This window comes from Bufo bufo, chromosome 3 (genome assembly GCF_905171765.1).
Source record: "Bufo bufo chromosome 3, aBufBuf1.1, whole genome shotgun sequence".
Lineage (NCBI taxonomy): Eukaryota > Metazoa > Chordata > Amphibia > Anura > Bufonidae > Bufo > Bufo bufo.
In genome coordinates this window covers 351631695-351657238 of record NC_053391.1, presented here as the reverse complement: position 1 = coordinate 351657238, position 25544 = coordinate 351631695, and the positions used below count along the sequence as shown (strand labels likewise).

Below are 25544 nucleotides of genomic sequence, written 5' to 3'. Positions count from 1 at the left end.
CCTTTTCTCAGACTCTCAGAGAAATAAGCACGCATAGCGACCCTCTCAGGTTGGGAAAGATTGTATAAACGAGATTTAGGCAGTTTGGCGCCTGGGATGAGATTAATAGGGCAATCGTACTCCCTGTGCGGGGGCAAATCCTGAACTCCACTCTCAGAGAAGACATCCGAAAATTCAGAGAGGAAAGGTGGTAGTCTTAGTAGAAACCTCAGAAACAGATGTCATGAGGCAATTCTCTCTGCAAAAGTCACTCCAACCATTTATTTGCCTCGCTTGCCAATCAATGGTGGGGTTATGTTTAGTGAGCCAGGGTAGCCCCAACACTAGAGGAGTAGGCAAGCCGCTAAGGACGAAACATGACACATCCTCAACATGAGCATCACTCATGATTTCTGAGAAAGTGGAGCGGAATCAATAGCAAAAACAGGAATATCCTTTCCCAAAGTGCATACCTGGAAACCATGAGTTATTGCAAATTGATTATCAATGAGATTGACAGCTGCTCCACTATCCACAAAAAATGCTCTTGCTCTCTAGCGCCACCCTAGCAGGCAGGACAAAACGGGAACTACAAGCAAACGGAAAGCCTTCAATTTCCGCCTCAACCCTGCCAATAGTAACAGACGGAACATTTTTAAAAGATTTTTTCCTTTTTGTTTCTTTATTACTCCCAGAAGACTGCCTGAATCTCTTAGAGGGACAAACATTTGCCAAATGATTTATACCTCCACAACAAAAACAAACCCTCCCATGCGGGCTGAATCTTCTATTGTCAGAGGCAATCAACCCCAGCTGCATGGGCTCCTGCTCAGAAGGGGCTGACAGCGACTGAGACCTCTGCGCACAGAATGAGACCGCTGCACTGTCCCGAGACTGAGTATGACAGGAAGGAGAGATCTCTCCTCTCTCTCTAAGACGCCTGTCAATACGAACGGCCTGAGACATAGCAGAATCCAAGGAGGTAGGTCTCTCATGAAAGGCAAATGCATCTTTCAATCCCTCTTAAAGACCATGGCAAAATTGACTTCGGAGTGCAGCATCATTCCAACCAGTATCAGCTGCCCATCTCCGAAATTCTGAGCAGTATATCTCTGCGGATTGTTTACCCTGGCATAACAGACGTAGTCTAGACTCAGCCAGAGCAATACGATCCGGATCCTCATATATCTGACGCAGGGCTAAAAAGAATTCATCCACTGAACGGAGGGGCCGTGCCCCCTCCGGCAGCGAAAAGGCCCAGGATTGAGCGTTACCCCTGAGCAGCGATATAATGATCCCCACCCTCCGTTCTTCATCACCAGAGGAATGGGGAAGAAGGCGAAAATGGAGTTTGCAAGCCTCTCTAAAACGCACAAAATACTCACTACCCCCGGAGAACGTATCCGGGAGCGAGATCTTAGGCTCAGAACAAACTCCATGAACGCAAGCTGAACCGGTCACTTGAAACTGAGAAAAAGTCTTACGGAGATCAGCTACCTCCAATGAAAGACCCTGGAAGCGCTCAGCCAAAAGTGAAACCGGATCCATGCTTGAGACGGTTTTGGCGGCTTATAATGTCACGGATGGTGTACAGGAAACAAGACAATGCAATACAATTAATGACTCACTGGATCCACAACTAAGGAACAAAAGGGAGACCCCTACATGAGACCTGCCACTCTCCCTAATTGCTCAGCCTATGCGAACACCCCAAAGGTGGATGGGTGCATATCCACGTACCTCGGCTATCTAATACCTGAAGACCCTACAATAGTGAGGGGACACGACCACCGGCTCCCTACACAAGACACGGAGGGAGTCAGGGTCACCTGAAAATCCAGCAGACAGAAAATCACAAATAAAGGAACAGCACTTATCTTGCAGAGGACTGAGGAATAGAAACAGCATGCACACACACTCCAGGAAGTTGTATAAGCCGCAACCTAATGCATCATGGGGAGGAACTTAAAGGGAAGCAATCAGTCCAACTGCATGACAGCTGAGATAGACTAACGAGATGAGGAACTTAACCAAAACAAAGAAACTCAAGGAGGAGGATCTGGAAAGCTCCTGTCAGAGCTTCTCAGCTGTCTAGTTGTGACAAGTGCCCGCCAATAATGTGCCAGTAAAAAGGGACCCCCATAATGCCCCCCAATAATGTGCCAGTAAGTGTCCCCATAGATGCCCCCCCATCATGTGCCAGTATCAAGTGCCTCTCTCCTCCCCCCCACATGTCCCAGTATCATAGTGCCTTCTCGCCCCCCCAAAGTGCCAGTATCATAGTGCCATCTCTCCCCCCAATGTGCCAGTATCATAGTGACACCCCCCAATGTGCCTCTCTCCTTCCCGCCCCCCCATGTGTCAGTTTTGAATACCTTGAGGGGTGTAGTTTCTTAGATGGGGTCACTTTTATGGAGTTTCTACTCTAGGGGTGCATCAGGGGGGCTTCAAATGGGACATGGTGTCAAAAAAACCAGTCCAGCAAAACCTGCCTTCCAAAAACTGTATGGCATTCCTTTCCTTCTGCGCCCTGCTGTGTGCCCGTACAGCGGTTTACGACCACATATGGGGTGTTTCTGTAAACTACAGAATCAGGGCCATAAATATTGAGTTTGGTTTGGCTGTTAACCCTTGCTTATGTAAGCCTTGCAAAGTGACTTCAGACCTGAACTGGTCCCTAAAAATGGGGTTTTTGAAAATTTCGGAAAAATTTCAAGATTTGCTTCTAGACTTCTAAGCCTTGTAACATCCCCAAAAAATAAAATATCTTTCCCAAAATGATCCAAACATGAAGTAGACATATGGGGAATGTAAAGTAATAACTATTTTTGGAGGTATTACTATGTATTATAAAAGTAGAGAAAATGAAACTTGGAAATGTGCAATTTTTTACAAATTTTTGGTAAATTTGGTATTTTATTATAAATAAAAATGAAATTTTTTTACTTCATTTTACCAGTGTCATGAAGTACAATATGTGACGAAAAAACAATCTCAGAATGGCCTGGATAAGTCAAAGTGTTTTAAAGTTATCAGCACTTAAAGTGACACTGGTCAGATTTGCAAAGAATGGCCAAGTCCTTAAGGTGAAATAAGGCTGAGTCCTTAAGGGGTTAACTCATAGATGCCTTACATTTTCAATACTACACACCTCTGACATCTAGAGGCTTTGTCTCAGAGCTGAGGGACAAACTTTGATACAGGAGTATATACTTTGAGGATCATCTAGACCAGGGATGGGCAAACTGGGCCCTCCAGCTCTTTTAAAACTACAAATCCCATCATGCACTGCTGTAGGCTGATAGCTGTAGGCAGACTGGGAATGATGGGATTTGTAGTTTTACAACAGCTGGAGGGCCGACTTTGCCTAACCCTGATCTAGACAATTCTCACACTGTGGAATTCATGTTCAGATAAGAAATACAATGAAGCCTCTACTTCTGCAGGTGTTCTGTACCTTCTAACTGTCTAAATGTATAATAGATTGTTACAATAACATTAGTTCTTTGAACGACGCAGTAATCTTCCCATGGACTTACTTCGGCCTACATTAAAATCCATACAAAATAGTGAATATAAACCAACATTGCTCTTAAAGGCAATGAATATCCATTATAAATAGAATACTCATATATAAATGTTTACACTCATGAAAAGGCACAACAACCCAACATGTAATGCAATAATACATCACATGTGGGGAAGGAGTTAAGGAAAGCTCTAACCTCGACCTAACTAGATTGATACTTCAATCTTAATACATGATTTGACATATAGATTTTAGATGAGAAGCAGGCAGCATAGTTTAACAGAACATTCTCTGTGCTTAGTTCATTTTGTAGGGGCAAAAAAAAAACTAAAAAAAAAACTAATCAGTAACACAAGACAAAGGAATAATCTAATCTAACCCTCCTGCAGCTGTACCCTGCTCCTCAGGCCAAATACCGGGCTCAATAGGGTTGCAGACTGGATCACCTGACTCCGACATCACTTCAATGCAAGGGATCCTGCACAGCACTGTGTGCAAACTGGCTGGCTGCAGTCTCCCACTGCCCATTTATATACGCGCCAGGCACTCTCCACCGCCATCACAGCACCCAGCATACTTGGCCCCACCAATCTGATCTGGGGAGGGCGCATGCTACCAATGCCATCTACTGCCCACGCCACAGACATCTTTGTTTTTCCCTGTGCCAAGACAAAACCAGGACCACATGGCACAGCCACAGAACCGCCTTAGTATAGGACACTCATGGGACTAGAGTCTGGACCTTCCTCAGCCGGTTCCGGTGTGAACTTAGGAGGTAGGTTCCCCAGGACCTCCCATCTGGTAGAGATTTATATCAGGAAACCTGGTGTGGTGGGGTTATGTGAACTTTATATCCTCAGGTTTCCTGTCATGGGCCTCCCATCCAGATCGCATGAGTGCTGTCATGGGTTAGGGGAAAACACCCTTAGGCCTCTTTCATACGAGCGAGTATTCTGCGCAGGTGCAATGCGTCATGCATTGCGCCCGCACAGAATCCAGACCCATTCATTTCAATGGGGCTGTGTACATGTGCGTTGGTTTTCACACAATACTTGTGCGTTGCGTGAAAATCGCAGCATGTTCTATATTCTGCGATTTTCACGGATGGTTGCCAAGAGATGTTTGTATACATTCAGTTTTTTATCACGCGCAAAACACAATGCACCCGCGCGAGGAATGCAAACGCAGGCAAAACTGAATGGCTGCCTGTGAAATCACACATTTTTCACTGAATGCATTCGCAGCGCATCCGGACACACTTGTCTGCAAGGGGCCTTAATGTGGTAAGATTGGGACTTATACAATTTCTCAGTTGATTAATCTGGATTGAGTCAATTTAACAGACTAACCACACCCGCAAGAACTGAGGTGCACAAAGGCAAGATGTCTTCATTTGGGCACAAAAGCCCACAAAGCCTTAGGCCCCTTGCAAACGAGCGTGTCCGGATGCGTTGTATCTGCGATCAGGGAAAATCGTACGTAGGTACGCAATTGCTATCAGTTTTTACTGCGATTGCGTTCCGATGTTCAGTTTTTATCGTACGGGTGCAATGCGTTTTGCACGCGCGTGATAACACTGACTGTGGTACCCAGACCTGAACTTCTTCACTGAAGTTCGGGTTTGGGTTAGGTGTTCTGTATATTTTATTATTTTACCTTATACCAGTATACATCAGTATTAAGGGTTTCTTCCTGACATTTTAATTACCCCTAATCTAGACATGTTGGAGTCACCATCTCCTACTGTCTTCTTAGGGACAATGGACAATGGTTCCTTTTACTTAACATCCGGATTCATTAACTTGCCCACATGGCTGGCTAATAATATTCAGCTCTCCTCATGTAAACCAATTAGTAGGAAGGCAACTTCAATACTTTTCTAAACCTTAAAAGTCTATATGGTCAGTGGGATATACACGGCATAAAATATATATTCTAAATGATATATATATATATATATACACACCGACACACTGTTATACATAGATGACATATTATATGAGTCATTGGTTAAGATATGTTGCAAATTTAAATACACACAGGAATATATAGAATATAATTATGAAGACATGAATGGGACATTCACACACCCAATGCTTTCTACAAAGTAGACCTCCCTAATGATTTTGTATTGAAGTAAAATAATACATTGCTATTCAAATGGTTGTCTCTCACAGATACATGTCTGTGGGACCCATTATAGTATTAACAGATACACTACATCTGCTCACAATAATTTTAAAAGACAATACACTCTATGTCCCTACAAACATGTTATCCAAACTGAACTCAGCATAACCCCAGCTCGGCCTGTTTCAATCCTATAGAGAAATATCAGACTCTGGTTCAATCTGTGATTACACTTAAAGGCAATGGGCATTGATATTTAGACTATAATATCTTCAGATAAGATTGTACATTTATGAAAATGCACGACATGAGTCAAGTAAGTCTGTATCGTGCCCATGGACACTACGTCCTGACCAGGACCTGCTGACTGAAGAGAGTAGACGGTACAGTTCCGCTTTCCTGGCTGTTGCTGGGAAAAGGAATTCCTCTTTTCAGTAATTCCGTCAGCTTGGGGATGGCCCAGGATCTTAACGAAGGTACGGTGGTCCGTACAGAGTGCCGATCCATGCTCCCATGCAATGAAGACGTGCCCTCGATGTCCGCGATATGAGACATCGTGCAACTAAAACGAGACAAATGACAATATGACCAACCGAAACAGCCGCCTAGTGCTGACACCTGTAACTGACCTGTATGTCTGAATTGACCTGCGGTTTGCCGCGATCGCCAACCCCCCCCCCCCCGTGCATTGTCCAAGGGTGCCTGCTGATCGATTTCAGCAGGCACCCAGTTCCGATCACTGTCCGCCGGTGATCCAACAGGTTAAGGAAATAAAATAAAAAAATAAAATACAGTACCTGACCAGCTTTTTAAGCTAGTTTTACCACCCAGCATTTATAAATGGCATCTTTTACATGCCTATCACAAGTATCAAATCTGATGAATGGGCCAGTTCGGCCCTGAAGCGTGCCATCTTGCATCAAAGCAGAGTTTGGATTATCTACTGTTACTGCTTTCCATCACAATCCAGCAGAGCACACCTTTTTGCCTATATCCTCCTGCACTGTTGCTACAAATGGATGGGCCATATGGAAACAGCACAGTACTGTCAGCTTTGTTGTTTACATACAGAATAGTTTGAAGTATAATTGACAAACACCACTACTCAGCTTTATTTTATATATGGAAAATACTTTATTGAAAAAAATAAAAACAAAACATAAGTAATGGAACAGTCTGAAGAATTACGATGTTTCACTGCATTTTTTGGTATGCAGAAAACAAAACAAATCTAGGCTGTAAGCTACAATGAGCATGAAAATAGATCTACAGCTTAGTCACAATAGAACAAAAAAGTGAGATGAATCTGCATCTTCTAATTTGATACATGAAAAAAAAAAAAAAAAAAAAAAAAAAAGTATCTGTACAAGTTATCTACAAAACACATTTCCCGCCTGAATATCTTGCATCCACCACGAACTAGGCCATATCTGAAAAATCAAACCCAATATTCAATAACTTACTATATAAAATAGCCTCAATCTGTGAGGTCCTATGCCCATATTACAAATATAGAAAAATGCTGTACAGAAAAGAAGTCCATGAACACAGATTTATCGCATTTTGCTTGTGTGCACATGCTTTGGCAAACTTTTAGAGAACAATTTCACTTCACTGGTCACAGGGCGCCACAGCATATAAGGGCTTTTATGTTTGAGCTCGGTTACTTGTTCTTTGATAGAATTTCCTCCTCTCTCTTCTAACTTGGTCCTAGAATCCTGAAAGAAATACAGTAAGCAACTTAAAGAGTGCAGCAATAGTGACAGTTACCCAATGTTGCTGTGAATTGGTACAGAGTATTTTTTGGACTACAAGATGTACCTGACACAGGTTCAGACAAAATTAGGAAAATTTACTTAAACCTTCTCTGGTGGTTTAACGGGGTTCTCCGGGAAAGATAATGAAAATACTGAAAAAATATATTGTAAATAAACTCTTAAATGCCTTTATTTATAATGGAGCATTTAGTCCAGGGGACAAGCAGTGAAGAAAATAAAATGGCGGCTTAGATGTAAAAATCAGTCCTTCTCGTGACACCACAGGATGGCCGGTGTGAGAAAGCAGAGCACAGAGCCCTATGTAAGGTCTGCCGGTCTCAGCACTGCAAAGCTGTATATTATGTGCAGATGACAGCAAGATAACTGCTCCGCTGTGTCCCTGGGCTTCAGAAAGGAGTTTAATTCATCCCGTACTCTGAGACTGAAGGGTAGGAGTGAGGAACAGATGTGCTGCTGCGGGAGTGGGGTTTCGGGGCTGGAGAAGCCAGACAAATGCGTTTCTATGGGACAGCCAAAAATTCAGTTGGCACACGGATGTCATCCACGTGCTGTCCGCATTAGTCAGTCCTGCAAATTATAGAACATGCTATTCTTGTCTATCTTGCAGACAGGCATTTCTACCATTGGGCCTTCAAAAATGCAGAATGCACCCAGCCAGTGTCTATGTTGTGAACCACAAAATATATAGATGTGTACAGGAGCCTTTGTAGTGCAAAAGACACATGCTTTTACTCCAGAAGCATTGCCTTTTTCCAATAAAGTGTTAGGGCTGATTCTATGTGAAACAAAACCCACACATATTGGATTTTGGCACAAGTATAGCAGATTTAATCTGCAGTGACTAAATTGTTGCATTTGTGGAACAGTTAGGCCTAGTTCACACGAACGTTTTTTTTGCGAGTGTACGGGCCGTTTATTTGTGTTCCGTATACGGTCCGTATACGGATCTATTCATTTCAATGGTTCCGCAAAAAAAACGGAATGTGTTCCGTATGCATTCCGTTTCCGTATTTCCGTTCCGTTGAAAGATAGAGCTTGTCCTATATTTGGCCGTAAATCACGGGTCGTGGCTCCATTCAAGTCAATAGGTCCGCAAAAAAAACGGAACACATACGGAAATGCATCCGTATGGTTTCCGTTCCGTTTTGTCTGAACCATCTATTGAAAATGTTATGGCCAGCCCAATTTTTTCTATGTAATTACTGTATACTGTACATGGCATACGGAAAAACGGAAAGGAAACGGAAACACAACGGAACTCAAAAACGGAACAATGGATCTGTGAAAAACGGACCGCAAAAAACAATAAAAGCCATACGGTCGTGTGAACTAGGCCTTAGAGCAAGCTGCCTGCAACAAGTTTTCCCTCCTCTCCCCCCCCCCCCCTACAACTGAAGGGAGCTTTAATTTTAACAAAAGCAAGCTTACATTTGAAGTGAAAGAGCTGCTGCGAGATTTTTCACTTCTGCTTGCAGAGCTTTCAGATGACTTTTTGGGTTGCTGTAAACAAAAACAGAAAATAGTTAGGGAAGGAAATATTTTTTTACACACAATCAATTAAACCAAACTTTAACCATGTAAAATAATTTAACACATTTAAATGTCTATTCACACTAAGGCCGAATGCACACGGCCACGGTATCCGGCCTGGATTCCTGCTGACAGCAGGAGCGCAAGACGTAATTGGTCACTTCATGCCGCCGCTGCACTACAGTAATACACTCGTATTATCTATATGAGTGTACTACTGTAGTGCAGCGGCAGCATGAAGCGCACAGCGTTTTAGCAACCAATGATGCCGTGCGCTCCTGCTCTCAGCAGGATGCCAGGCCAGGATACCACGGATCGCTCACGGCCATGGAACACGGCCGTGTGCATTTGGCCTAAGGTTTGCAGCATGTTTTCAATGTGTGCTGAGAAAGCACCCATACTGTTCTCCATCCATTTGAGGACCTCTGACGTACAGGTTTTCCCACTATATGGAATAGCACCAGGCTACATATGCCAACAAAGTGACATACATAGGAGGGATATTGAAGCACTACCCAACATATACTGCAAAACGTAGAGCGAGTACACCCCGATAATTTGGCCAAGCGACATAAACACCAACATCAACTGCTGCCTAGCAACATTTCCTGGCTATACATCTTGGAATCAAAGTAGCGTTTAAGATTATGTAGGGTTCAAAAGGGAAAAAACTACTGATGCACTTATGGTTTGTTTATTGAATATTTTAAAGAAGTTACCAATAAAGTGATGTCTAGTTTATCAAAACTAAGTGAAGTAGATTCCTGTTTCCATATGAGCATATCTGTATAATGAAGACAGTTTTATTTTGGAAGGGGAAGCCTTTGTCTATAGGGCCTTCAATGGTATCCCAATGAAAAGAGCAAGTACACTTGAGTATGAGAAGCAGCATTACTACACTGCATATGGAGTCAACATACACCATTAATGAGGTTCTCCGATGATAACACACTAAGTGCTTGCAGCCTACACACCAAGCTAAGGATTCAGACTTAAGTGCTCCCTGCAGCTTTGTTTACATAGCCACAGGCTCCACTGCAGCCAATGACTGACTTCAGAGTGATGTAACTGTTGTGGCCAAGTCACCACTGAAGCCAGTCACTGGCTGCAGTTGAGCATGTGATCATGCTGCGCTGGATGTAAACACTACGGGCACCAGAGCGGGGAACAGTCAAGTATGAATCTCTAGCTTGGTGGAGCAGGCTGCTGGCACTTAGTAAAATTTAATTAACGGAAAACCACTTTAAGGACCAATGCACACTGCAGGTTTATAACAAGCATATAATTCCATCTACTACAACTCTAATTTTACAAAGACACTTAAGTTTCTGGCAGACTCCATATAGATACAAACAGCATGTATATTGCTTGCCATATTATGGAGGTATTGCCCTGTAGTAGGAATACAGTGCCTCAGGAAGGAAAACTAGACAGAATGCATACATGCTCACAGTATGGAAAAGCAGCGACTGCAGTTGTAGAGGATCTGCACGCATGTTGCTTTTTAAAGTGTATGTACCCCAATTAGGTCTTCGCTTATTTGGTAATGAAACATGATGATCTATTCTCGGGATAGGTCATCAATATCTAATCAGTGGTGTCCCAACACTGCTGCCACAGCTTCTTCATAGCAGACCAAGTACATGGCCATTCATTTTACAGCAGGTGAGCTTCATATGGTAATCCAGGCCCACTCATTTAAATAGGACCAAGCTGCGCCTAGGTCATGCGACATCACTGGCCTAGGAAGATGGCCTGTTTAAAACAGGTTATCGCAAAGTGTGCCAGACCCTACAAATCAGATAGATAACCTATCCTGAGGACAGGACATCAGTTTTAAGCTCCTGGAAAACCCCTTTAAACTACTAAGCCATCTTGAAACGAAAATCCCATAGTAAAGTGTAGGCTCTATTAAACCTAGCTACCTCATTAGTATGCTCTGTCCTCTCCAGAGTCCACAGCTTATAGAAGAGTACTGCTGAGCACCCTCCCGATCGCTATCTGAAATTAAAGCGTTTATGCCTATTAGGCTAATTGTACAAGTATTTTCTGTACCCCATACACAACCATCATCTGCATAGCTTTCATCAAGTGAAGTCATAACAAAAGTTACAGTTTCCATCTGAGCAGCACAATTAACCTCTCTCCAAAGTGACGCAGGCCTCTTTATCCATATTCTTAAATCTGGAACATTAGAGTTAATAGATTATGAACATTACCTGTCTCTGACTTAAGAAATTCTCAATTTAGGCACTTGCTGAGCTAAATTATATTATGAAAGTGAAATGTATTATTTGTAGGGGTGCACCGAAATGAAAATTCTGGTCCGAAACCGAAAATTCAGGATGCCCTTGACCGAAAACCGAAACTGCCTTTTTGCCCAAATACTTTTAAAATACTTTTTTTTAAATGATTGGCGCTGTTATGGAGAGGGGGATCTGTGGGTGGCGCTGTTATGAGGAGAGGGATCTGTGGGTGGCGCTGTTATGGAGAGGGGGATCTGTGGGTGGCGCTGTTATGGAGAGGGGGATCTGTGGGTGGCGCTGTTATGGAGAGGGGGATCTGTGGGTGGCGCTGTTATGGAGAGGGGGATCTGTGGGTGGCGCTGTTATGGAGAGGGGGATCTGTGGGTGGCGCTGTTATGGAGAGGGGGATCTGTGAGTGGCGCTGTTATGGAGAGGGGGATCCGTGGGTGGCGCTGTTATGGAGAGGGGGATCTGTGGGTGGCGCTGTTATGGAGAGGGGGATCTGTGGGTGGCTCTGTTATGGAGAGGGGGATCTGTGGGTGGCGCTGTTATGGAGAGGGGGGATTTGTGGGTGGCGCTGTTATGGAGAGGGGATCTGTGGGTGGCGCTGTTATGGAGGGGGGGATCTGTGGGTGGCGCTGTTATGGAGAGGGGGATCTGTGGGTGGCTCTGTTATGGAGAGGGGGATCTGTGGGTGGCGCTGTTATGGAGAGGGGGATCTGTGGGTGGCGCTGTTATGGAGAGGGGGATCTGTGGGTGGCGCTGTTATGGAGGGGGGGGATATGTGCACTGTTATGGGCATAACAGTGCACAGATCCCTTTCCCCATAACAGTGCACAGATCCCCCCTCCCCATAGCAGTGCCATAGACCGATCCCCCTACCCATAACAGCCCCGGCCCTGCTGCTCACAGCAGACTAATTACTCACTGCATCTTTATTTTACCTTACAATCGTGACGCTCCAGTAAGAACTCTGCAGGCAGAGCGGAGGGCGGCGTAACGTCACTTACTCACGTGACGCACCTGCTCCGCCCACTTTATGAATGAAGGAGGCGGAGCAGGTGCGTCACGTGAGTAAGTGACGTTACGCCGCCCTCCGCTCTGCCTGCAGAGTTCTTACTGGAGCGTCACGATTGTAAGGTAAAATAAAGATGCAGTAAACCGCCCGCCCGGCGCCCGCCCGCAGATGGTGGGTGACAAATCCCACACCCCATATTTTCGGCCGATATGTAACAATATCGGCCGAAATGGATTAGGTACATTTTCGGCTGCCGGAATTTCGGTGCACCCCTATTTTATTTGCTTGGGAAGATTGGAAAGGGTACGTTTCTAGACGCACTGTGAGCAGAGCTACGGTGCTAAACTTCATAGTAGGACTAAACAGCCCAGTCTGAATTCTAGAAAGTACCTTGTAGGGAACCAGAAAAATTCTAGGACAATTTAGTGATCTGAACATTGGGCTGTTTTATAGCGGGGCTTGCAAATACGGTAACTGGCCACATACAGAAAGATGTTGGCAAATTCTGTCTGCAGCCTTGTGTATGATGACCCAACCAGGTTTCAACACTCACTATCAGGAAAGAATGTTTGAGGGGGTTACTGGTAGAGGGCCAAACACCACAAACATTCACAGCCCAACTCAGAAAATATAACCCGTCTTTTGCCAGCTCTTGCCCAAACATAATACCTAGACACCATAAATATTACCACCTGGTTCTCATCCACAAAGGCTGGTGGGGTTCATATTCGTTTCTATGAAAACAGAGAAATCATTTAAACTGAATAATATTCTGAAAGAGGGAAAAGAACAGGGTTACCACAGGTCGTGTTAGGCCCAGAAGATCTCATGGCAATAATATCACATTTAGAATACAATGTGGTAGATTTTTTTTATATGATTATATATATGTGTATCTATGCCGTCCTTTTAGAAGACAATGCTTTATCAACCTCACGTACAAAACGCATGCAAATCCTAACGTTAAAACGGGCCAAACTGTAGCACTTCTCCTCAGTACTATGGTAATCAGGGGCATATACTTCACACTAGGGCTGCACGATATGGGAATTTTGTGCGATTGCAATTAGGGCCCAAAAATTGCGATAACGATATGCGATATTTTAAGGGAATTGTGCTAGAGGTCTATTTGCTTGGATTTTCCCATATGAGCCGCTGACGCGGCTGGGTATGACATAGATGCGGGGGATCTGTGGAGGATGCTGGTATGGGGGGGGGGGGGGGAAATCTGTGGAGGACACTGTTATGGGGGGGGGGGGGAATCTGTGGAGGACACTGTTATGGGGGGGGGAATCTGTGGAGGACACTGTTATGGGGGGGGTCTGTGGAGGACACTTATGGGGGGGGGGGATCTGTGGAGGACACTGTTATGGGGGGGGATCTGTGGAGGACACTGTTATGGGGGGGGGGATCTGTGGAGGACACCGTTATAGGGGATGTATGCTATGACACATAAGGCCATGAGGGGGGCCAGCATAAGACACACATATAGCATCTTATGTTGGTCCCCCTTATGGCCCTATGTGTCCCCTCATGTGTCCTAAACTGCGCACATAACTCTCCTATTGATAAAATGGCCAGCCTCTGTACTTTCACTATGAATGCACAATAGCGAGCGGGCCGGCGCGTGACTGACGTCACTGTCACGCTCCTCCCACTTAATTCAGGAAGCAGGAGCGTGACTAAGTGACGTCAGTCACGCGCCGGCCGGCTCGCTCGCTGCAGTGCATTCATCGTGAAAGTAAGTACAGAGGCTGGTCATTTTATCAATAGGAGAGAGGACATTTTATCAATAGGGACCCCTTCATATATAATCTCCCCGCATTTTCGGGTTGGCCGAATCGCCATATGGCGATTCGATTATTTTTGCGATATATCGTGCAGCCCTACTTCACACAAATTCTTACCTCAGTGATCTTCAGGCTTTCTGGCAGTTCAACCTCCTTCCCCAAGGCTCTTGTAGCATTCATTTTTGCTATTTCTAATAACTTCAACTTTTCTAAAAATAAACAAAATACTTTTCAGATGGTCATGAAAAAGTATATATCTCAATGTTTCCACTATAAAGGTTTTTTTTTTTTTACAAGGGATCAAAAACTAAGGTCCTGGATTACCCTCAATATAAAGAGGGTATTGCCACATCAACCATTCATGGTTGAACTCTGATAGCCAGACGTATGTAGTACCAGAGGCGATAGGTCATTACTTCTACAGAACTTAGGGAAACAGTACAGTACAGCGCAGCCCAATCAAACCCCCAACAGGTATACCTGTCTCAGCCATCAGTGGATTACCTTCAAATATCTTAAAGATGTTGTGCATCTGGAAGGCTTATTTAGACAGAAAGAAGATCTTCATACAGCTGATCAGGGATACTGGTGTCAGACCCCTGACAATCGGATATTAAAGATCTATCCTGAGGAGAGGTCATCAATATTAAGAGCGGACAACCCCTTTAAGACTTTAATAGATTGAGACACTTTAAATTATAATTGCCATGTATAAATACAAGTACAGATTTCTTACCCTCTTCACTTAAGCGCAAAGGTGTTTTACTGCGGGAACGAGTCCTTGATCGACTTCTGTGTGATCGGAAAGTAGGAGAGCAAGGACGTCGTATGAAGCCATAATACTTTCTTGTATAACGCTTGTGATATGAACGAGAACGGCTACGTGACCTATACCTAGGTGGAGACCTATAATATCTTCTGTAAGCAGAAGAATAGCTTCTCCTTTGCCTTGGGCTGTAGGATCTTGAGCGACTTCTTGAGTAGCTTCTGGAGTAAGACCTAGATCGGCCACGAGAATAAGACCTGGAGCTTCTTCTAGTTCTTTTCCTGTAGTACCTTCGTTCCCGTGAGCAAGACCTGCTCCAGCTTCTTGAACGGGAGGATCTTGAGGAGCTGGAACAAGAGCTCGAGCTGCTAGAGGGGCTTGAAGACTTGCGTTTTAGGGAGCGTGTTTTAGACCTGGAGCGAAATGGGCACTCTTTAGGGGAATTTAAGCTTAAATCATCCATAATATTTGTCATCTCTTTTGTTCTCTTCTTGTTTGCCTCATTCTCATACACTTCACTTGAGGTCTGCATATTAAATGCTTTGTCAGGCAAGAAAACAGAGGGGAAAAAGACAGAAAACAGTAAGTAATGGTAGTCACCAAACGAATTCCATCATACAAAGTAGCTGCCTAGTGGTGGTTTGCATTATACAGCCACAGCTGCCATAGGCACCTAAACTGAAGTCTAACTTATGACTAGGTCTGTGCTTCGCCACAAGTTAGGCTCATCCTCAGGCAGCTCTACCATATATATATGAAAAAAAGCTGAATCTAAACAGGATTAAAATAATCACCTCCAGATGGTGTTTCCGAAACGCGTGTCAGGGTGTGTGGTTTTTCTATATACAGTGATGTACTAATAGCTTCCTTTATACCCATCCATGTGGATGAGGAATATACACTGCTCAAAAAAATAAAGGGAACACAAAAAAAAACACATCCTAGATCTGAGTTAATTAAATATTCTTCTGAAATACTTTGTTCTTTACATAGTTGAATGTGCTGACAACAAAATCACACAAAAATAAAAAAATGGAAATCAAATTTTTCAACCCATAGAGGTCTGGATTTGGAGTCACACTCAAAATTAAAGTGGAAAAACACACTACTAGTGTGTGTGGCCTCCACGTGCCTGTATGACCTCCCTACAACGTCTGTGCATGCTCCTGATGAGGTGGCGGACGGTCTCCTGAGGGATCTCCTCCCAGACCTGGACTAAAACATCTGCCAACTCCTGGACAGTCTGTGGTGCAACGTGACGTTGGTGGATAGAGCGAGACATGATGTCCCAGATGTGTTCAATTGGATTCAGCTCTGGGGAACGGGCAGGCCAGTCCATAGCATCAATGCCTGTCTTGCAGGAACTGTTGACACACTCCAGCCACATGAGGTCTTGCATTAGGAGGAACCCAGGGCCAACCGCACCAGCATATGGTCTCACAAGGGGTCTGAGGATCTCATCTCGGTACCTAATGGCAGTCAGGCTACCTCTGGCGAGCACATGGAGGGCTGTGCGGCCCTCCAAAGAAATGCCACCCCACACCATTACTGACCCAATGCCAAACCGGTCATGCTGGAGGATGTTGCAGGCAGCAGAACGTTCTCCACGGCGTCTCCAGACTCTGTCACATGTGCTCAGTGTGAACCTGCTTTTATCTGTGAAGAGCACAGGGCGCCAGTGGCGAATTTGCCAATCTTGGTGTTCTCTGGCAAATGCCAAACGTCCTGCACGGTGTTGGGCTGTAAGCACAACCCCCACCTGTGGATGTTGGGCCCTCATGGAGTCTGTTTCTGACCGTTTGAGCAGACACATGCACATTTGTGGCCTGCTGGAGGTCATTTTGCAGGGCTCTGGCAGTGCTCCTCCTGTTCCTCCTTGCACAAAGGCGGAGGTAGCGGTCCTGCTGCTGGGCTGTTGCCCTCCTACGGCCTCCTCCACGTCTCCTGATGTACTGGCCTGTCTTCTGGTAGCGCCTCCATGCTCTGGACACTACGCTGACAGACACAGCAAACCTTCTTGCCACAGCTCGCATTGATGTGCCATCCTGGATAAGCTGCACTACCTGAGCCACTTGTGTGGGTTGTAGACTCCATCTCATGCTACCACTAGAGTGAAAGCACCGCCAGCATTCAAAAGTGACCAAAACATCAGCCAGGAAGCATAGGAACTGAGAAGTGATCTGTGGTCACCACCTGCAGAACCACTCCTTTATTGGGGGTGTCTTGCTAATTGCCTATAATTTCCACCTGTTGTCTATTCCATTTGAACAGCATGTGAAATTGATTGTCACTCAGTGTTGCCTCCTAAGTGGACAGTTTGATTTCACAGAAGTGTGATTGACTTGGAGTTACATTGTGTTGTTTAAGTGTATTTTTTTTGAGCAGTGTATATACACTGCCAGAGAACACCAAGATTGGCAAATTCGCCACTGGCGCCCTGTGCTCTTCACAGATGAAAGCAGGTTCACACTGAGCACATGTGACAGAGTCTTGAGACGCCGTGGAGAACGTTCTGCTGCCTGCAACATCCTCCAGCATGACCGGTTTGGCATTGGGTCAGTAATGGTGTGGGGTGGCATTTCTTTGGAGGGCCGCACAGCCCTCCATGTGCTCGCCAGAGGTAGCCTTACTGCCATTAGGTACTGAGAGGAGATCCTCAGACCCCTTGTGAGACCATATGCTGGTGCGGTTGGCCCTGGCTTCCTCCTAATGCAAGACAATGCTAGACCTCATGTGGCTGGAGTGTCAGCAGTTCCTGCAAGACAACAGCATTGATGCTGTGGACTGGCCCGCCCGTTCCCCAGACCTGAATCCAATTGAGCACCTCTGGGACATCATGTCTCGCACTATCCACCAACGTCACGTTGCACCACAGACTGTCCAGGAGTTGGCAGATGCTTTAGTCCAGGTCTGGGAGGAGACCCCCCTCAGGAGACCATCCGCCACCTCATCAGGAGCATGCACAGGCATTGTAGGGAGGTCATACAGGCCCCACACACTACTGCGCCTCATTTTGACTTCTTTTAAAGGGAACCTGTCACCGGGATTTTGGGTATAGAGCGGAGAACATGGGTTGCTAGATGGCCACTAGCACATCCGCAATACCCAGACCCCATAGCTCTCTGTGCTTTTATTGTGTAAAAAAAAACTGATTTGCTACATATGCAAATTAACATAAGAGTCATATCTTACTTGTGTGACTAGAGAAGAGTCATATTTTCAAGCTCTGACTCATCTCAGGTTAATTTGCATATGTATCAAATCAGTTTTTATACATAATAAAAGCACACAGAGCTATGGGGACTGGGTATTGCAGATGTGCTAGCAGCGATCTAGCAACCCATGTCCTCAGCATTATACCTAAAATCCCGGTGACAGGTTCCCTTTAAGGACATTACATCAAAGTTGGATCAGCCTGTAGTGTGTTTTTCCACTTTAAATTTGAGTGTGACTCCAAATCCAGATCTCCATGGATTGAAAAATTTTATTTTTGTGATTTTGTTGTCAGCACATTCAACTATGTAAAGAACAAAGTATTTCAGAAGAATATTTAATTCATTCAGATCTAGGATGTTATTTTTGTGTTCCCTTTATTTTTTTGAGCAGTATATATATTTTTTTTTAATACACTATTTGTCCTTTTACTTATGGACAAGGGATACCCATTACTAGGTGAGAGATATGCAATATAAATTTGTGCCACGATATGGATTTTGCGCATATCGACAGACCACAATATGATCGCACACCATGGTTTCCTGAGCCGGCAGAGTGGAGAAGGAGGGAGTCCCTCCCTCGCCACTGTGCGCAGCTGCCGCTGGCCACTAACAGAGTAGGAGGAGGGGAGGGACTGTAGCCACTGCGCCACCAATGAATGCCTGAATACCAATGTGTCGGCCATATCCCAGCCCCTATGACTGCACGCTGTGATCCACGCGATTAACCCCTCAGTTGAGGGGTTAATCACGCAGATCACAGCGTCCTGTCAGAGGTCGGGAATGTTCTTCAGTCTCTGCATTGGACAATACCGATCGGAGTCCCAGCAGTGTAATGCTGGGGATCCGATCAGTTACCATGAGTCACGCTACTGAAGTCCTGGCTGCCATGGTATGTTAGTGAGCAGCATTATACTCACATGTGCCGTGGCCGCCCCTTCTTCAGTCTGCATTGCTTATGGCATTAGCAATGCGCCGCACAGACCTATGAGAAGGCGCGCCCGGCAGCCATGGCGCACGTGAGTATAATGCTGCCCACTAACATACCATGGCAGCCAGGACTTCAGTAGCGTGACTCCTAGCCACCATTACACTGCTGGGACTCCGACCGGAACTGCCCACTGCCACCAATGATGGGGGGAGGGGGACCCTGTGGCCACTGACACCAATGATTAATACTGGGGAGGGGGGAGTTGGTTTGCATTACCAGAGGGGGCTGATAAGGAGAGGCTGATCAGGGGCACATGAGATGCTGGCTGCCATGGTCAGCTCCCTGCTGTTGTGTGCACAAAGCACAGGGCAGCAGGGAGAGTGTAAAGTCCTATTCACCCTAATAGAGCTCTACAATGCCCAGACAGTAGAAAAACCCCACAAATGACCCCATTTCAGAAAGTAGACACCCTAAGGTATTTGCTGATGGGCATAGTGAGTTCATAGAACTTTATTTTTTGTCACAAGTTAATGGAAAATGATTTATTTATTTCAAGGTCTCATATTCCACTAACTTGTAACAAAATTTTACATGAACTTGCCATGCCCCTCACAAAATACCTTGGGGTGTCTTCTTTCCAAAATGGGGTATTTATACTGCCCTTGCATATTAGGGGACCTAAAGCATGGAGAAAAATGCCCTGTGAAATCCTAAAGATACTCATTGGAATTTGGGCCCCTTTGTGCACCTAGGCTGCAAGTGTCACATGTGGTATCGCCGTACTCAGGATTAGTAGGGCAATGTGTTTTGGGGTGTTTTTACATATACCCATACTGTGTGAGATAAATATCTCTGTAAAAGACAACTTTTCCCATTTTTTTTTTTTTATACAAAGATGTCATTTTACAGAGATATTTCTCTCACCCAGCATGGGTATATGTAAAAAGACACCCAAAACACATTGTCCTACTTCTCCTGAGTACAGCGATACCACATGTTACATTTTTTACAGCCTAGGTGCGCAAAGAGGCCCAAATGCCAATGAGTACATTTTTAGACATTTGGATTCCAGACCTCATGCTTTAGGGCCCCTAAAATGCCAGGGCAGTATAAATACCCCATTTTGGAGAGACACCAAGGTATTCCGTGAGGGGCATGGAGAGTTCATAAGTTGTTTTTTTTGGCACAAGTTAACCGAAAGATTTTTTTCTCAAAGTCTCCCTTTCTGCTAACTTGTGACAAAAAGTACAATCTTTCATGGACTAAATATGCCCCTCAGCAAATACGTTGGGGTGTCTACTTTCCAAAATGGGGTCACTTGTGGGGTATTTATACTGCCCTGGCATTTTAGGGGCCCTAATGCACGAGATGAAGTCTGGAATATAAAGGTCTAAAAAAATTTATGCATTTGGATTCCGTGAGGGGTATTAGTGAGTTCATGTGAGATTTTATTTTTTGTCACGTTAGTGGAATGAGACTTTGTAAGAAAAAACCCTATGAACTCACCATGCCCCTCAAAAGTGATCTTTTTATAGCGCCGCAGCGATTTTACTGTGTTTTTGCAGTGATCAGAAAAAAATTATTTGTCACTGGGGCGGACTGAACGCAAGTGTGCGCACAAGATCAGGCCTGATCAAGTGAACACTGCGTTTTTGTAGAGCCTATAATTGCAGACAAGAAAAGGAATTTTCTATATAGTTCTGGCAGTGTGCGGATCCGCAAAATGCGGAAAGCACATTGCCGGTGTCAATCCGCAAAACACATACGCACGTCTGAATGGAGCCTTACGGGGGGGGGGGGGGGGGGTGATCAAGGAGTCTATATGGGGTGATAACCCTCCTGTCATTGAATGGAGCCTGACAGGGGGGTGATCACCCCATATAGACTCCCTGATCAGCCCCCCCCCCCCGTATGGCTCTATTCAGACATCCGTATGTGTTTTGCAAAGGACCAGGTATATTAGACGCGGTTATCAGAACAGCGTCTAAAATACCTTTAAGGGGTTAAAAAAAAAGCTTAAACACCCCCCAAATATAGAAAATATATCGCGATATACAGGGTGGGCCATTTATATGGATACACCATAATAAAATCGGAATGGTTGGTGACCATTTTGAATCCAACTTTTGTTTTTTTTTCAATAGGAAGAGGGTCATGTGACAAACAGTGTGCTTGGTTTTAACGTAACTTTATTTTTTCATGAGTTATTTACAAGTTTCTGGCCATTTATAAAATGTGTTCAATGTGCTGCCCATTGTGTTGGATTGTCAATGCAACCCTCTTCTCCCACTCTTCACACACTGATAGCAACACCGCAGGAGAAATGCTAGCACAGGCTTCCAGTATCCGTAGTTTCAGGTGCTGCACATCTCGTATCTTCACAGCATAGACAATTGCCTTCAGATGACCCCAAAGATAAAAGTCTAATGGGGTTAGATCGGGAGACCTTGGAGGCCATTCAACTGGCCCACGACGACCAATCCACTTCCCAGGAAACTGTTCATCTAGGAATGCTCGGACCCGACACCCATAATGTGGTGGTGCACCATCTTGCTGGAAAAACTCAGGGAATGTGCCAGCTTCGGTGCATAAAGAGGGAAACACATCATCATGTAGCAAGTTCACATATCCAGTGGCCTTGAGGTTTCCATTGATGAAGAATGGCCCCACTATCTTTGTACCCCATATACCACACCATACCATCAATTTTGTTGTTCCATCAGTCTTGGAGGGATCTATCCAATGTGGGTTAGTGTCAGACCAATAGCGGTGGTTTTGTTTGTCAACTTCACCATTCAAATAAAAGTTTGCCTCATCACTGAACAAAATCTTCTGCGTAAACTGAGGGTCCTGTTCTAATTTTTGTTTTGCCCATTCTGCAAATTCAGTGCGCCGATCTGGGTCATCCTCGTTGAGATGCTGCAGTAGCTGGAGTTTGTATGGGTGCCATTTGTGAGTAGCTAATATCCGCCGAAGGGATGTTCGACTAATGCCACTCTCCAGTGACATGCGGCGAGTGCTACACTGTGGGCTCTTGCTGAATGAAGCTAGGATAGCCACTGATGTTTCTTCATTAGTGACAGATTTCATGCGTCCACATTTAGGCAAATCCAACACTGAACCAGTTTCACGAAACTTAGCAAGCAGTTTGCTAACTGTAGCATGGGAGATGGGTGGTCTCGTAGGGTGTCTTGCATTGAAATCTGCTGCAATGACCCGGTTACTGCGTTCACCAGACAGCAACACAATTTCTATCCGCTCCGCACGTGTTAACCTCGGTGACATGTCAATGGCTGTAAACAGAGAAACTTGTAAATAACTCATGAAAGAATAAAGTTACGTTAAAACCAAGCACACCATTATTTTTCTTGTGAAATTCCCAATAAGTTTGATGTGTCACATAAGCCTTTTCCTATTGAAAAAACTAAAGTTGGATTCAAAATGGCCAACTTCAAAATGGCCACCACCCAGCTTGAAAAGTCCCCCCCCCATCCCCTCACATATACTAATGTGCCACAAAACAGGAAGTTAATAACCACCCCCATAAACTGCCCCCTGCTGCCTGGCAGCACAGGCCACAGGCTAACAACCCCCCCTTTGACTTTAGATGCAATATTGACAAATGCAGAAATAGGACTTTCACTTAAAGGGGTTGTCTGGGATTGGGGACATGGGTGTACATGTACAATGGTCGCCTAAATATTACATTCATGCCTGTCCTTCCCTTACCAGACATTTCTGATGGCCCTTTTTCACTTCACAAATTTTCAACCGGAAGTGCAGTTTCCATCACCGTCAGTGACATACCGCCCCTCACCGCGCATTCTTAACAAGGAAGGAGGCGTTTAGGGGCGTGACTAAGGCAGAGGAACAGTTGCGGCATATGAATTAGGGGTGGTGGCTGCACGGAGGAGCAGGCACACTCGAAACACGATGCTGCGCTGGGACCCAGAAAGCAGTGAGGCAGCAAGTTACCGCACACAAACAGAAAGGTAAACAATCAGTGAGGGACTGTAGGAGCCCTGCTGAAGTGTAAAAATACCTAAAAACATCTGGAGGGGGGGGGGGGGGGGGGGGGGACCTTCAAACCACTATTAAGTGATTTAACTGGTTTAAAAAAAAAAAAAAAAAAAAAATCTTGATCCCGGACAACCCCTTTAAAGCTACTTTCACACTTGCGTTAGGTGCGGATCTGTCTGGTATCTGCAGACGGATCCGCACCTATAAATGCAAACGATGGCATCTGTTAAGTGCGGATTCGTCTGCATAACAGCTTTTTCAGATCTGAGTTTTCACTATCGTGAAAACTCAGATCCGACAGTATATTCTAACAGGCGTTCCCATGGTGATGGGGGCGCTTCAAGTTAGAATATACTAAGAACTGTGTACATAACTGCCCCTTTGATCTGCACAATTAACCCCTCAGGTGCAGCACCTGAGGGGTTAATTGTGCAGATCTCAGCCCCCTGATCAGGCACTGCCAGGCAGCAGGGGCCAGACCCCCTCCCTCCCTAGTATTAATAGCATTGGTGGCCAGTGTAGGCCCCCCCTCACCAGTATTAAAAGCATTGGTGGCAGTGGCCACAGGCCAACAACCCCTCACCCCCATTCATTGGTGGCAGTGGAGCGGCATTTCCGATCAGAGTCCCAGTTTAATCGCTGGGGCTCCGATCGGTTACCATGGCAGCCAGGACGATACTGCAGTCCTGGCTGCCATGGTTACTTAGCTTATACTTACATGTTCCATAAGAAATGCAGAAGCCTCCTGTCATTCATAAAGACACGTGCTGCTGCATACACGCGCCAGCCCCTCCGATCACCACAGTGGAGCCGGAGCAGAACCGAAAGTGCGGACTTTCGGTTTCAGCATGCTCAGAATTGACCACGGCAACGGCAAGCGTTCAGGAATTTTGGCTGGAGATAAAACTGCAGCATGCTGCAGTATTCTCAGTCGTGAAGACATCCTAAACAGATTGCATTTTTTCCAGTAGCGAGCCCCTAGGACAGAACTCAATGCCAGAAAAGAATAACGCTAGTGTGAAAGTACCTTCAGATAAGGAAGAAAAAAAAAATGCACAAAGAAACCGCTGGTATCCTAAGGGTTAAATAGAAATCCCCTAGGCTTACTTTCACGCTAGAATTCTTTTCTGGCATTGAGTTCTGTCACAGGGGCTCAATACCGGGAAAATGCAATCTGTTTAGGATGTCTTCAGTTCAGTCTTTTCAGGACAGAGATAATACCGCAGCATGCTACGGTTTTATCTCCAGCCAAAATTCCTGAACACAGCATTAATTTCCATTGAAATGCATTAATGCCAGATCCAAGTGTTCCAGCAAACCAGATCCGGTTTTGCAGATGACAACGGGAAAGACAGATCCGGTATTGCAATGCATTTGTGAGACAGATCCGCATCCTTCACACAAATGCATCCGTGTTGCCAGATCCAGCAGGCAGTTCCAGCAACAGAACTGTCTGCCGGAATACTCTGCTGCAAGTGTGAAAGAAAACACAATTACATTTTAAAAACCATGATGTGAGCCCAAAAAAAGTCAATGATCAGTTAACTTTTTTCCCCCCTACATAAATGAATGACAGGATACAGAAAAGGTTCTCACCACTATTGATGTTATCTCCATTTCTGACACTAGCAGAAACCCTAGAAAAACAAGAATAAAAATACATTATACACCAAGTCATCACATACTGACAGCGCAAGATAAAACGAGACACTGCTGTGGCTTCACACCCGCTCACAAAATGGCGGCGGCAGCAGCTGAAATGGCGCCTAACCACTACTGAACCAAGTGAAGCCTCTTACCATGGACAGCTGTAACCTTCTCATGTCAAACTTACACACCAAACTAATAAAGGCCAAATGGCCGCAACACGACGTCACTGGGGTTACATAAACAGCGGAGCATGGAATGGCTACTTACTTGTTTCCCAAGGAGTCATTTCCAGCCTCCGAGACTTCCATCACGACAGTCCGAGTCATGAGAGACTTTATATGTCGCGCTACGAAAACAGAGAGAACGCAGCCGCCTTTCGCTTCTATGTGCGCCTCACACCGAACTGCTCTCTCTTCGATTCTAAGAGGAATTTTCCAGAGAAACTACTTTATCCTCCAAGAATGGCGGGAAGATGTATAGGTGACTGCTGATTGGTGAAGAGTCTCGGTGGACGCGAGTCTGATTGGATGGCTTCCTTATCAATCATGTGGTAATCTCGGCGGTAGGAGGTCTGTTGTGAAATAAGCTTCCTATGAGGATATTATATAGAAGTGTTCAGTATGTTAGTAAATCACGGAGGTGTGCACAATTACTGTGTCCGGAAACAACAGGTATCTCCCAACTGTCAGTGAGAGCATTTGCCTATAGCAACCCATGGACTCTCAGTGGAGTCCACAAAACTGTCGCCCTATTGGTTTCTGTGACAAAAAGTACAACATTAAAGGGCATTTGTATCTCTGACCTGTTATATGTGCTCTTGACAGTTGTAGGCATCTGTGTGGGACTCATGTTCATATGTGCCCCCATTAATTAATGAGAAAAATAAAGTTTTAATATATGCAAATGAGCCTTTAGGAGCAACAGGGGCATTGCCATTACACCTAGAGGCTCTGCTCTCTCTG

General features: G+C 45.0%; 1 protein-coding gene across 3 annotated transcripts; it reads right to left on the bottom strand.

The window, feature by feature from the left end:
- Positions 1-6748: 6748 nt before the first annotated feature.
- RSRP1 (arginine and serine rich protein 1) lies at positions 6749-25023 on the bottom strand. 3 transcript variants are annotated; one of them, XM_040424470.1, is made up of 6 exons: positions 24850-25023; positions 24529-24569; positions 14737-15312; positions 14118-14209; positions 8845-8916; positions 6749-7356 (listed from the first exon to the last, which is right to left on the bottom strand). In XM_040424470.1, the coding sequence occupies exons 1-6, from the start codon at positions 24906-24908 to the stop codon at positions 7192-7194; spliced, it is 1005 nt and encodes a 334-aa protein (XP_040280404.1). In that variant the 5' UTR covers positions 24909-25023; the 3' UTR covers positions 6749-7191. The 3 variants fall into 3 exon arrangements, with proteins under 3 accessions (XP_040280404.1, XP_040280406.1, XP_040280405.1); XM_040424472.1 differs by lacking the exons at positions 6749-7356; positions 8845-8916 and adding an exon at positions 10463-11130; XM_040424471.1 differs by lacking the exons at positions 6749-7356; positions 8845-8916 and adding an exon at positions 12692-13239 and having other exon boundaries at positions 14108-14209.
- Between the last annotated feature and the right edge of the window lie 521 nt (positions 25024-25544).

Bases quoted from the DNA above. Each gene is read 5' to 3' on its own strand.
- RSRP1 (XM_040424470.1), bottom strand. From the start codon at position 24,908: ATGACTCGGACTGTCGTGATGGAAGTCTCGGAGGCTGGAAATGACTCC. The intron at 15,313-24,528 runs GTGAGAACCTTT...TTTTCTTGCCTG, and splicing joins TGGAGATAACATCAATAGTG to ACAAAGCATTTAATATGCAG. The intron at 14,210-14,736 runs GTAAGAAATCTG...GTTTATTTTTAG, and splicing joins TTTGCGCTTAAGTGAAGAGG to AAAAGTTGAAGTTATTAGAA.